The following is a 14,259-nucleotide window of genomic DNA, read 5'->3' as shown; positions in this document are numbered from 1 at the left end:
TTTTTTAGCGGATTTTTATGATTGGCAGCCGTCACACACTGAAAGACCCTTTTTATTGCAAAAAATATTTTTTGCGTTACCACATTTTGAGAGCTATAATTTTTCCATATTTGAGTCCACAGAGTCATGTGAGGTCTTGTTTTTTGCGGGACGAGTTGACGTTTTTGAAAACATTTTTGGGCACGTGACATTTTTTGATCGCTTTTTATTCCGATTTTTGTGAGGAAGAATGACCAAAAGCCAGCTATTCATGAATTTCTATTGGGGGAGGCGTTTATACCGTTCCGCGTTTGGTAAAATTGATAAATCAGTTTTATTCTTCGGGTCAGTACGATTACAGCGATACCTCATTTATATCATTTTTTTATGTTTTGGCGCTTTTATACGATAAAAACTATTTTACAGAAAAAATAATTATTTTTGCATCGCTTTATTCTCAGGACTATAACTTTTTTATTTTTTTGCTGATGATGCTGTATGGCGGCTCGTTTTTTGCGGGACAATATGACGCTTTCATCGGTACAATGGTTATTTATATCTGTCCTTTTGATCGCGTGTTATTCCACTTTTTGTTCGGCGGTATGATAATAAAGCGTTGTTTTTTGCCTCGTTTTTTTTTTTTTTTTCTTACGGTGTTTACTGAAGGGGTTAACTAGTGGGACAGTTTTATAGGTCGGGTCGTTACGGACGCGGCGATACTAAATATGTGTACTTTTATTGGGTTTTTTTTTTTTATTTAGATGAAGAAATGTATTTATGGGAATAATATTTTTTTTTTTTTTTTCATTATTTTGGAATATTTTTTTTTATTTTTTTTTACACATTTGGAAAATTTTTTTTTTACTTTGTCCCAGGGGGGGACATCACAGATCAGTGATCTGACAGTTTGCACAGCACTCTGTCAGATCACTGATCTGACATGCAGCGCTGCAGCCTTCACATTGCCTGCTCTGGTGATCACATCGCGTTGCTCCGGGGGTCTCAGGGAAGCCCGCAGGGAGCCCCCTCCCTGCGCGGTGCTTCCCTGCACCGCCGGCACATCGCGATCATCTTTGATCGCGGTGTGCCAGGGGTTAATGTGCCGGGGGCGGTCCGTGACCGCTCCTGGCACATAGTGCCGGATGTCAGCTGCGATAAGCAGCTGACACCCGGCCGCGATCGGCCGCGCTCCCCCCGTGAGCGCGGCCGATCGGCTATGACGTACTATCCCGTCCAGGGTCAGATAAGCCCAGGGCACCTCGACGGGATAGTACGTCTAAGGTCACAGAGGGGTTAAAGGGAAGGTGCCATCAAAAAGATTTTTTTTTCAGAAATTGTAAAAATGTAAAGAATTAATGATTACATTTTCTTAAAAAATATTATCATTTGTTTATAATTTAGTAAAATATGAAAAATAATTTGAAAAGTTTTGGAATTTCCACTTTTCAACACTAGGGGGAGCAGCTGCTGAAATTTCAGAAAAACCTAGTGTACAACTAGCTCACATTACAGCACTGCAGTAATTATGGGCGGAGTCTGCTGACCTGTGTGATGTCTCCTCTCCTCCTTCTGGGTGTTTGCTAAGGGATTAGAGAGGATGATATTCAGGAACCCAGTGAGCAGCCATTTTGTTGGTGACTGCAGAGTATGGCTGCCGTCACACTATCAGTATTTGGTCAGTATTTTACCTCAGTATTTGTAAGCCAAAACCAGGAGTGGAACAATTAGAGGAAAAGTATAATAGAAACATGTCACCACTTCTGTATTTATCACCCACTCCTGGTTTTTGCTTACATATACTGATGTAAAATACTGACCAAATACTGCTAGTGTGACGGCAGCCTTAGGCTACTTTCACACTAGCGTTGTTGGCTGTACGTTGTAATGCGTCATTCAGGAGAAAAAACGCATCCTGCAAAGTTGTCTGCAGGATGCGTTTTTTCCCCATAGACTAACATTACCGACGCATTGCGACGTATTGCCACACGTCGTAACTGTCGTACGACGGTTGCGTCATGTTTTGGCGGACCGCCGCCACAAAAAAAGTTACATGTAACGTTTGTGCATCGAGTCCACCATTTTCGACCGCACATGCACGGCAGAAACTCCGCCCCATCCTCCCCAGACCTTACAATGGGGCAGCGGAAGCGTCGTAAGACTGCTTCCGCTGCCCACGTCGGGCATTTCTTTCACAGAATGCGTTGGTACGACGCACTGCGACGGGCCCGTACCAATGCTAGTGTGAAAGCAGCCTTATACTGACAAGTCTACGGTCACCGAGGATGGCAGGCAGCAAGGATTCTGGGAGATATGTGGTGGAGGGAGCAGGGTGACAGCAGCACAGAGTATTTCAGGAGAGCAGTGTGCTGGGCTATGGGGGCCCCCTGTTTGGTGCGCGGAGCAGCCAGGGATTGTACATAGAGCGCTGTCTTTTATACACATGGATGGACCGTCTGCTCCACAGAAATCCAGGAAACATTTCTGCGGATTGATGGCCTGTTCTGATCCAGACTTTGCATGCAGACCCCATTCCCCTCCTCAGATCCTGTCTTCTCCATCCTGTCCTGGCGATGTGTGAAAGTGAGGTGACAGGCGCAGTCTGGGGTGACGCTGGGAAGGAAATGTAGCCATATAGTAACAATAAAAATGAGACGCTTCTCTTCAGCTACCTCACCAGCCTTCTCCTGACTGCACCTAACTGGAGGTCATGCTGCCCCCTCTATTACCCCAGACCCACGTGCAGGTGCTCAGCCAGAACCACCATAGAATGGGTCCGCTTCCTGAAGATAATACTGCCATAGTGTTCTCACATAATACCGCCATATAGATCACACACAATACTATCAAATAGATCACACAATACTGTCATACAGTTCTCACATAATACCACCATATAGATCACACATAATACCGCCAGTGTTCTCACATACCGCCATATAGATCACACATAATACCGCCAGTGTTCTCACATACCACCATATAGATCACACATAATACTGCCAGTGTTCTCACATACCACCATATAGATCACACATAATACTGCCATAGTGTTCTCACATAATACCGCCATATAGATCACACATAATACTGCCATAGTGTTCTCACATAATACCGCCATATAGATCACACATAATACCACCATATAGATCACACATAATACCGCCAGTGTTCTCACATAATACCGCCATATAGATCACACATAATGCTGCCAGTGTTCTCACATAATACCGCCATATAGATCACACATAATGCTGCCAGTGTTCTCACATAATACCGCCATATAGATCACACACAATACCACCATATAATTCTCACAATACTGATCAAGCATAATACCACCATACAGATCACATAATACCGCCATATAGATCTCACATAATGCCATAATACAGCATGACGCCCGCAGCTCCTGTTATCGCACGCATTGAGTTGTGTGTGCAATGGGGAAAGATATGCAGGGGGGAGAGGAGTGCATAGAAGTGGATTAGATACACGGTTCACCAGACAGTATCACACAGGAGAGGATTAGATACACGGCTCAGCAGTCAGTATCACACAGGATTAGGCTATGTGCACACGTCAGGATTTTTTCCTGACATAATCCTGAGAATTCTGCCAGAAATCCGCGTGCTTTTTTCGCGCGGAATTTGCGCGTTTTTTGCGCGGATTTTGAGTTTTTTTTTTTTTTCCCCCCGGAATGTCCTTTTTGATAGGAAATCCGCAAAAACATAGAGCATGTCCGGATTTTTTGCGGTATGCGTTTTTTTTGCGGAAAAAAACGTTAACATCTGCACAAAAAATGCGGAATGCATTCTAAATGATAGGATGCATAATGTTAGCGTTTTTTTAGCGGATTTATACCGTTTTTATGGCGAAATTCCGCAAAAAAACCCCGCTAAAAATCCAGACGTGTGCACATAGCCTTAGATACACAGGTCAGCACAGGATAGGATTAGATACACGGCTCAGCAGTCAGTATCACACAGGGGAGGATTAGATACACGGCTCAGCAGTCAGTATCACACAGGGGAGGATTAGATACACGGCTCAGCAGTCAGTATCACACAGGATAGGATTAGATACACGGCTCACCAGACAGTATCACACAGGAGAGGATTAGATACACGGCTCAGCAGACAGTATCACACAGGAGAGGATTAGATACACGGCTCAGCAGACACTATCACACAGGAGAGGATTAGATACACGGCTCACCAGACAGTATCACACAGGAGAGGATTAGATACACGGCTCAGCAGACAGTATCACACAGGAGAGGATTAGATACACGGCTCAGCAGACACTATCACACAGGAGAGGATTAGATACACGGCTCACCAGACAGTATCACACAGGAGAGGATTAGATACACGGCTCACCAGACAGTATCACACAGGAGAGGATTAGATACACGGCTCAGCAGACAGTATCACACAGGAGAGGATTAGATACACGGCTCAGCAGACAGTATCACACAGGAGAGGATTAGATACACGGCTCAGCAGACAGTATCACACAGGAGAGGATTAGATACACGGCTCACCAGACAGTATCACACAGGAGAGGATTAGATACACGGCTCACCAGACAGTATCACACAGGAGAGGATTAGATACACGGCTCAGCAGACAGTATCACACAGGAGAGTTTTAGATACACGGCTCAGCAGACACTATCACACAGGAGGATTAGATACACGGCTCAGCAGACACTATCACACAGGAGAGGATTAGATACACGGCTCACCAGACAGTATCACACAGGAGAGGATTAGATACACGGCTCAGCAGACAGTATCACACAGGAGAGGATTAGATACACGGCTCAGCAGACAGTATCACACAGGAGAGGATTAGATACACGGCTCAGCAGACAGTATCACACAGGAGATTAGATACACGGCTCAGCAGACAGTATCACACAGGAGAGGATTAGATACACGGCTCAGCAGACAGTATCACACAGGAGAGGATTAGATACACGGCTCACCAGACAGTATCACACAGGAGAGGATTAGATACACGGCTCAGCAGACAGTATCACACAGGAGAGGATTAGATACACGGCTCAGCAGACAGTATCACACAGGAGAGGATTAGATACACGGCTCACCAGACAGTATCACACAGGAGAGGATTAGATACACGGCTCAGCAGACAGTATCACACAGGAGAGGATTAGATACACGGCTCAGCAGTCAGTATCACACAGGAGAGGATTAGATACACGGCTCAGCAGACAGTATCACACAGGAGAGGATTAGATACACGGCTCAGCAGACACTATCACACAGGAGAGGATTAGATACACGGCTCACCAGACAGTATCACACAGGAGAGGATTAGATACACGGCTCAGCAGACAGTATCACACAGGAGAGGATTAGATACACGGCTCAGCAGACAGTATCACACAGGAGAGGATTAGATACACGGCTCAGCAGACAGTATCACACAGGAGAGGATTAGATACACGGCTCACCAGACAGTATCACACAGGAGAGGATTAGATACACGGCTCAGCAGACAGTATCACACAGGAGAGTTTTAGATACACGGCTCAGCAGACAGTATCACACAGGAGGATTAGATACATGGCTCAGCAGACACTATCACACAGGAGAGGATTAGATACACGGCTCACCAGACAGTATCACACAGGAGAGGATTAGATACACGGCTCAGCAGACAGTATCACACAGGAGAGGATTAGATACACGGCTCAGCAGACAGTATCACACAGGAGAGGATTAGATACACGGCTCAGCAGACAGTATCACACAGGAGATTAGATACACGGCTCAGCAGACACTATCACACAGGAGAGGATTAGATACACGGCTCAGCAGACAGTATCACACAGGAGAGGATTAGATACACGGCTCAGCAGACAGTATCACACAGGAGAGGATTAGATACACGGCTCACCAGACAGTATCACACAGGAGAGGATTAGATACACGGCTCAGCAGACAGTATCACACAGGAGAGGATTAGATACACGGCTCAGCAGACAGTATCACACAGGAGAGGATTAGATACACGGCTCAGCAGTCAGTATCACACAGGAGAGGATTAGATACACGGCTCACCAGACACTATCACACAGGAGAGGATTAGATACACGGCTCAGCACAGTATAGTGATAGATGCAGGGTCTGATGTCCTGTGAGGAGCTGCAGTGAGGTCGGAGCAGCACAGAGTCTCCCCATCCCCCTCTGTTACCTCTCTGCAGCTCCAGATAAGAGAACATCAGACCGCAGCACTTCAGACTCTCTAGCGATTCTAGAGATTACAGGCAGCAGAGGACAGGGAATGGCCGCTGAGTGTGAGGGGAGACAGATGGAGCTGCCCCTCCAACAGCACAGCTCAGTCACGGTGGAGCTCACAGATACACTCCACTGTAGGCTGAAGCAAGATGGCGCCGACCTCCTGCCTCTGCTGTGATGTGGAGACCGCCCAGGGGGCGTGGCCACATCAGAGCAGAGAGAAGCTTATAATGCATTACTAGCTATGGGGTCGGACGCCGACTGATGAGTCCTATGTCCAGGGCAGCCGTATGTGAAGACTGTAAGTGTCGTGCAGCTACACTTACAGTCCTGCAAATCAAAATGGCGGCGCCCAGTGGCAGAAAAAAAAATGAATAAAAAAAAAACAATAAATACTATGCACTTGAAAATAACTTATAAAAATAAGGAATTAAAGAGGTTTTTTTTTTTTTTTTTACAATATTAAAACTAGGCACCTTCCCTTTAATGTGTCTCTCCATTACCAGGATTACACAGTGGTGAAGAAGACCTCTAGTGATCGCTGTCAGGACCCTGTGTCTGAGGGATGGGGAAGACCCCTGAGCCCAATCACGGGGCCTCCACCTCACCCCCTGATCCATGAGGACATCAATGACCAGAAGATCCTAGAACTCATCTACAAGATGATTGAGCTGCTGACTGGAGAGGTGACACTGCTGGGACATTATACAGTAACACTATGAAGTGATCGGGGGGATGACGGTATCATTGTATGTGTCAGGTTCCTATAAGGTGTCAGGATGTCGCTGTCTATTTCTCCATGGAGGAGTGGGAGTATTTAGAAGGACACAGAGATCTGTACAAGAACGTCATAATGGAGGTTCCCCAGCCCCTCACATCTCCAGGTAATAGACAGGACTAAATACACACAGCCTATAATTATCTGTATGTAAAGAATGAATTCACTCCCTGTATGTGTTTCCTCCAGATCTATCCAGTAAGAGCACAACACCAGAGAGATGTCCCCGTCCTCTTCTTCCACAGGACTGCAAGCAAGAAGATCCCAATGTTCCTCAGGATCATCAGGTAGATGGAGAGAAGGTGTCAGGAGATCTCCCCTATGATGTGTAGACGCCGGTGAAGGTCTTGTGCTCAGTCTTGTTTTATCCACCAGTTTTATATGTTTTATACTTGTGTAATGAGAACGGTGGAGATGGCAGGATTAGAGCTGATCATAGATGTGACTTCTCCATCTGTCGGTGACTTTTACAATATTTGTTTCAGGGTGAAGCTCTGACCCATATTAATACTACAGAGACATATGTGAGGGGGGATGAGTGGTGTAAAGAGGAGATTCCTACATATGACTACCCAGGTGAGTAGTAACCACTAAATGCAGAGAAGTCACAGATTCTTCTCATCACCGGCTGTGGCTGCTTTATCGGTGGTGTAGTCCGGCCGTATTACCATGATCACCATTTTGCCTCTAGACCACAACATTCTCCTCCACCCAAAACTGTTCTAATGACTTTGGGCATTAAAAGCCCTTTTCTATAGAACTTACAACCTGGAGGATCCACCTACCCCCTGGTATTAGTGTGAGGGTCATGCCTTAAAGCGAAATGTATATGATTGCTTGTACCTGACCCAATATAGGCCGAATGCACGCTTAAAGAGTTACACCGAGCACAGAGTTATTATTATTATTTATTGTTATAGCGCCATTTATTCCATGGCGCTTTACATGTGAGGAGGGGTATACATAATAAAAACAAGTACAATAATCTTGAACAATAAAAGTCCTAACTGGTACAGGAGGAGAGAGGACCCTGCCCGCGAAGGCTCACAATCTACAAGGGATGGGAGAGGATACAGTAGGTGAGGATAGAGCTGGTCCAGTAGTAGAAAAAACACACATCCGCACTGCTCAAAGGTCAGACTCAATGACCGTATTATATTATCGGTCTAGCACCACAGAAAGTGATACTGGCTGTATAAATCCTCTACACCTGAATCAACGGGGTGCTGCTGCCAGAAAAAATATACACAGAATCCAATGGCAAAATAGAAAAAAGTAGGCGCGCACTTACCCTGTTGCGGTGAATATCACTTTATTAGGACATATAAACAAACGGATAGCAGGGAGGGATAGAGTCAGCCACGGACAACGATCGTTTCGTGCTCTACGGCACTTCAACGGGTCCTAACACTGAGTGGAACAGGAAAGAGTTTTATAGACCCATCCGGATCCCAAACTCCTTTGTAGTTCTCAGCATGTGCTATTTTATCATTGTTGTTTTTAATATCATTTTGTTTTAAATGTAACACTGTTTATGTTTGGAGTCCAGGGGGAGGAGTTTGGGATCCGGATGGGTCTATAAAACTCTTTCCTGTTCCACTCAGCGTTAGGACCCGTTGAAGTGCCATAGAGCACGAAACGATCGTTGTCCGTGGCTGACTCTATCCCTCCCTGCTATCCGTTTGTTTATATGTCCTAATAAAGTGATATTCACCGCAACAGAGGATAGAGCTGGTCATGCAGCAGTTTGGTCGATCGGTGGTTACTGCAGGTTGTAGGCTTGTCGGAAGAGGTGGGTTTTCAGGTTCTTTTTGAAGGTTTCGATGGTAGGCGAGAGTCTGATATGTTGTGGTAGAGAGTTCCAGAGTAGGGGTGATGCGCGAGAGAAATCTTGTATGCGATTGTGGGTAGAGGAGATAAGAGGGAAGTAGAGAAGGAGATCTTGTGAGGATCGGAGGTTGCGTGCAGGAAATTATCGGGAGACGAAGTCACAGATGTATGGAGGAGACAGGTTGTGGATGGCTTTATATATCATGGTTAGGGTTTTGTACTGGAGTCTCTGGGCAATGGGGAGCCAGTGAAGGTATTGACAGAGGGGAGAGGCCGGGGAATAGCGGGGAAACAGGTGGATTAGTCGGGCAGCAGAGTGTAGAATAGATTGGAGGGGTGCAAGAGTGTTCGAGGGGAGGCCACAGAGCAGGAGGTTACAGTAGTCGAGGCGAGAGATAATGAGGGCATGGACTAGGGTTTTTGTAGATTCTTGGTTGAGAAATGAACGGATTCGTGAAAAACTTTTGAGTTGAAGTCGGCAGGAAGTGGAAAGGGCTTGGATATGTGGTTTGAAGGAGAGATCAGCGTCAAGGATTACCCCGAGGCAGCGAGCTTGTGGGACTGGGGAGAGTGGGCAGCCATTTACTGTAATGGATAGGTTCGTTGGGGGGGTCGCGTGAGATGGGGGAAAGATGATGAATTCTGTTTTGTTCATGTTATGTTTCAGAAATCTAGTAGAGAAAAAGGATGAAATAGTGGACAGACATTGAGGGATTCTGGTTAGTAGGGAGGTGATATCTGGTCCAGAGATGTAGATCTGTGTGTCATCAGCATAGAGGTGATACTGAAAGCCATGAGATTCTATGAGCTGTCCCAGGCCAAAGGTGTAAATGGAGAAGAGCAGTGGTCCTAGAACTGAACCTTGTGGGACTCCGACAGATAGGGGGCGAGGTGAGGAGGTGGTGTGTGAGTGGGAGACGCTGAATGTCCGGTCTGTTAGGTATGATGAGATCCAGGATAGGGCCAAGTCTGTGATGCCAAGGGATGAGAGGGTCTGTAATAATAGGGAATGGTCCACTGTGTCAATGGCTGTGTCAGAAGGGGTGAGCCAGGTTTCGGTGATGGCGAGGAAGGAAAGTTTGGTAGTAACAAAAAGATCATGGATGTAGGAAAGCTTGTTGCAGACAGAGCGAGCGTTCCACAGAGCTCCTGTTAGTGGGACTGGGGAAGCTGGGCCTGGGTGAATGGGTATAAGGTTGGAGAGGTTATGGAAGGTTGTGATAGATCGTGAATGGGAGGTAGAAATGACTGTGGGAATGTGGTGAGGAGGACCAGGATTTGGAGAGATATCACCAGCAGTGAGAAGGAGCAGAGAAAGTGTTAGCAGGTGGGAGCAGAAGAGGGCATGAGGAGGCTGTCTGTGTTTGGAGACAGATGATTGTATGTTAGGGAACAGTTTTGAGGAGGAGTTGAGGTGGATGGGGAGGATTGAAGAAGAGATGAACAGTTCTTTACTAGGAATAGGGATTAGGGGAGCTTGCAGAAAGTGAAGAATTATAGGGGTATCATAGTGCCTCTATTCATCATATTGTATCATAGTGCCTCATATTGCATCATGGTGCTTTATAGCGCCTCTATGTATCAAAATGTGTCAGTGCTTATGCTCATCATATTGCATCATAGTGCTTCGGTGCCCTTGTGCCTCATGGGGTATAATTAGGGTGTTTCATAGTACTTCGGGTCTTGTGCATTTTGTGCCTATGGCTGTGGGCCTCTGGGTTACACTTTGACTTGTGCCTTAATGCGTGGCTGCACATTGTATCGTCTGTGTCAAGGATCCCACCGTGACTGTCACCAATATGTCATGGTTCAGACCGCGACGGCCACCAAAATGTCACGGATCGGGGTGACCTTTGGCCAGCACACCCCTGTCACATGTGCAGGGGGGCTTATCTTAATTATCCTTCCACTCCACACAATGTGATGGAAACACCAACAAGGATATTGATCTCTCAATTTACGGCAGGGGCTTATTTTAGTTATCCCACTGATCTGCAATATAACACAGACTGCTGGAATTTATGTATATCCCGCTTTACAGTTCGGCTTGAGAACTTGCAGCTCTCTGGTGCCCCCTTACCCTCAGGTCAGATTAGGTACTGCACCTAGGGTAATTAGTCGCCAGAAAGGCTGCCTGCTATGTACTGGCTATTGGGCACGCTGCAGCGAGTGCGATATAACTATTCCCACTCCGACAGGAACAATAATAATGCCGCCGTCGCTACAAAGATTCCCAATTGCACAGGACAAGGTATGCCACCACCAGCTTCGATTAACGGGTCCGAAGCTAACCCAAAACAGTAGCGTAATTCACTTCAAAGGCTTAGGGTACGTTTTAGAGCAGGAGAACAAAACTAGTAATTTAAATATTTTACTCCATAAAGATCAGGCAGTGTTTATAAAAAGGTATATAAAGATGTTACAATAGGAAGGAACAGTCCTGTGTTGTTAAGCACATGCAGCTGATTATTGGTCGGTACAGTCCTCATTGTGTGGTGGCTGTGCCTATCATTATACTTTTGCTAGGCAATAAGGTTTTTTATTAACCTATTCTGGGGCTGCGGTGTTTATAAGTATCTATCAAAATAGCTGGAATTCACTGCGGTTCATTATTGGTATTGGGGCTCAGCGTGTGTTTCACTCTCGGTTTCTGCTCCATACCTTGTTTACCACATTCATACTGAAATTGGCCATTGTAGACCTATATCAGACACTCACTACGGTGATTATCTTTGCGGATTTCTTTAGATAACTATATTTCTTCTGATCATTCGGATCATTTCTATATCTAGCCTGGTTTTTGCCTGGGACTTTGGTCCTTGGGCTTCTGTACCTACCCTGGGACCTTTACTTTGGTATTCTCCATGGTGCTGTCCGGAGGGACGTAACGGAAAAAAGGAATTGGACCTACGGGTAATTCTGTTTCCAGGTAGTCCCCCAGGACAGCACCCTTATTTCCCTGCCTTATGTTTGTCTTTAGGCTTGCACTGGATCAATCTTCCGGCAGATAGTTCATCCGTTGGGTCGCCATGGCTCGAGATTAAGATGAAGTTGTTAAATGGTTTATTACATACGCGTTTGTAAGGGTGTGTTAAGACCATTTTCCATCCTTCTGTGGTACTTTGAAAAAACACTGGAGGGTAGAGGTGGGAGGGGCCTTTTAACCTCTCTGTGATCCTGTCTCGCTATAGGTCAAGGAAGGAGCACCTCCATGGTGCTGTCCTGAGGGACTACCTGGAAACAGAATTACCAGTAGGTCTAATTCCGTTTTTTATTAAACAGATCACCCGGGAAAGTTCGTTGCTACAACAAACTTACCTAATGATTTGTCTCATTGGCAGGTGTAACGATGACGTCATCAGTACCTGAACCAATCAGGTCTCGATGAGGTTGGGGGTCACAGGATGCGTTGTGGTCCGGAATCCTCTTGTTCTAAGGTACGTGAGGGTCCCGATGAGCACAAAACCGCCATCCGAAGACAAACGTTGGCGCTGCACAAAGCCCTCCTAGCGCGGACATTTATCTACCATTGGCGGTCACAAAGTGCTTAAGTTAAGGATACCGTCATTTCTGTCCAGGCCTATTTCATGAGTTTTATTTTTTTTTTTAAATTCTGTGGAAGCATGGTTGAAAAGCAATGTCTGACTTATTATTACTTTTATCAGATTCAAGTTATTTCTGTCACTATTGTGGGTTTTTCTGTCATTAAACGAGGGGTTCCAACAATTTACACCATGTGTGTAGGAGGAATGAATATTTTTACTCCACAGCCACTTGCCGGAAATTCACACGCAGTAGATGTTGGAGAGTGAAAATTACACATTTGCCATTTTATTACCCAGCACATAGTGCCCAGATTGTGCTCCATGAGACACACACCAAAAATTAAGTGGATTCTCCTCACTATAATATTGCTAAATACAGGGATCCTAAATGTTGTTTGAGCACACTGCAAGACTCAGAAGTGAGAGCGGATTTTGCTGGATTGGTTTATAGAATCCCTGTTGCTTTTCAACAGCCTTTGAGCCACTAGTATAGTAGTGTGGGAACCTCTGTTTTTCCATTGAGAGATGATGGACCTCAGTGGGGACTTGTTTTTTGTGAGATGAGAATTGGTATTATTTTCGCCTAAAAAAAGAAAGAAATGTCCAGCTTCACCGAGTCCGTAAAAAAGCGTTTTCTTTATTCACAAACTTTAAACATGGAGGATACAGACTTCAGCACAACCATATGGGTAAGAATCTCAACGCGTTTCTGGAGACTAGGCTCCCTTAATCATGACATTCTAAAAGACCCATGAATCCCACTTAAATAACCCTACACCGGAAAGCACATCGGTGGGATAAGTGATTGACGTAACTGATTTAAAAAGTGGGCGTGAGATGAACATGTATTGAATGTTGCTTAACACAGTAATCTATTTTGGGTGTGGTGGGTCCCCAGGAGCGCTCCATTTTGGTAATTATATATGTTACTTCTTACCATTTTGCTATATGTATAAGTGTACATGATTAACTGCACATTGCCACTTGCTGGCTCAGATTGTTTTTACCATTGATGTTATTTATGGAACTTCTGCTCTTGGTTACCCACCTTTTGTTCTGTGTCCTGGGTATTTCACCCGCCATTATCTACTTTTAATATATATTGTGTCTAATAAAGGTTATATGTTTTTTACCTCATGGCCTTGTGTGAAGGTTGGTTTTTTGGTGTGACAGTAATCTATTTGAACAACATACATATATAAAACAAAAAATGACAGCAAAGCAAAAATATACAAACGATTGTACAAATTTAAAAAGATTTACACAATGAAATCTATAAAAAATAAAATGTACATGAATAAAAATTATTATTGTAAATTTGAACAATTATGCCTACTTTGGTAGATAAAGTTATTGGTTTATTACAGCAGCAAATGTAAACTAGCAAAATTACAAAAGAAACAAACAAAAAAAAAATTTAGTACAAGAGGCAAGAGCAAAATGTTCATGAGTAAATATAATCGCAGGCTAGAGACGCAACAAGTGTGCTTGTGGCACTGAAATAATAGGTACTTGTATGTTTTGACATATACTAAGCTTACTCAGCTGGATCAATACAGACATTATTTATTGACAAAGAGGGAGAGAGAACCACGGACTATTCTGAAGTGCGAAGATATGCTTGAGGAGCAAAAAGCAGAAAGAACACTGAAGATTGCGGTATTGTAAAACTGCATGTTAGGGTACCGTCACACTATACCATTTACCTACGATCACGAGCAGCGACACGACCTGGCCGTGATCGTTGGTAAGTCGTAGTGTGGTCGCTGGAGAGCTGTCACACAGACAGCTCTCCAGCGACCAACGATGCCGAAGTCCCCGGGTAACCAGGGTAAACATCGGGTTACTAAGCGCAGGAC

At 44.9% G+C, this 14,259-nt stretch overlaps 1 protein-coding gene across 3 annotated transcripts in view; it reads left to right on the top strand.

The window, feature by feature from the left end:
* LOC138662854 (oocyte zinc finger protein XlCOF22-like) overlaps nucleotides 1-14,259 on the top strand; it is a 234,776-nt gene that overhangs the window by 182,180 nt on the left and 38,337 nt on the right. For all 3 annotated transcript variants that reach the window (XM_069748838.1, XM_069748836.1, XM_069748837.1), the window contains 4 exons: nucleotides 6,754-6,933; nucleotides 7,008-7,131; nucleotides 7,215-7,312; nucleotides 7,511-7,601. In XM_069748838.1, the coding sequence (XP_069604939.1) occupies nucleotides 6,754-6,933; nucleotides 7,008-7,131; nucleotides 7,215-7,312; nucleotides 7,511-7,601 (493 nt within the window). The remainder of the gene's footprint in view (nucleotides 1-6,753; nucleotides 6,934-7,007; nucleotides 7,132-7,214; nucleotides 7,313-7,510; nucleotides 7,602-14,259) is intronic.

This window comes from Ranitomeya imitator, chromosome 2, assembly GCF_032444005.1.
Source record: "Ranitomeya imitator isolate aRanImi1 chromosome 2, aRanImi1.pri, whole genome shotgun sequence".
Lineage (NCBI taxonomy): Eukaryota > Metazoa > Chordata > Amphibia > Anura > Dendrobatidae > Ranitomeya > Ranitomeya imitator.
This window is presented reverse-complemented; position numbering and strand designations above follow the sequence as displayed.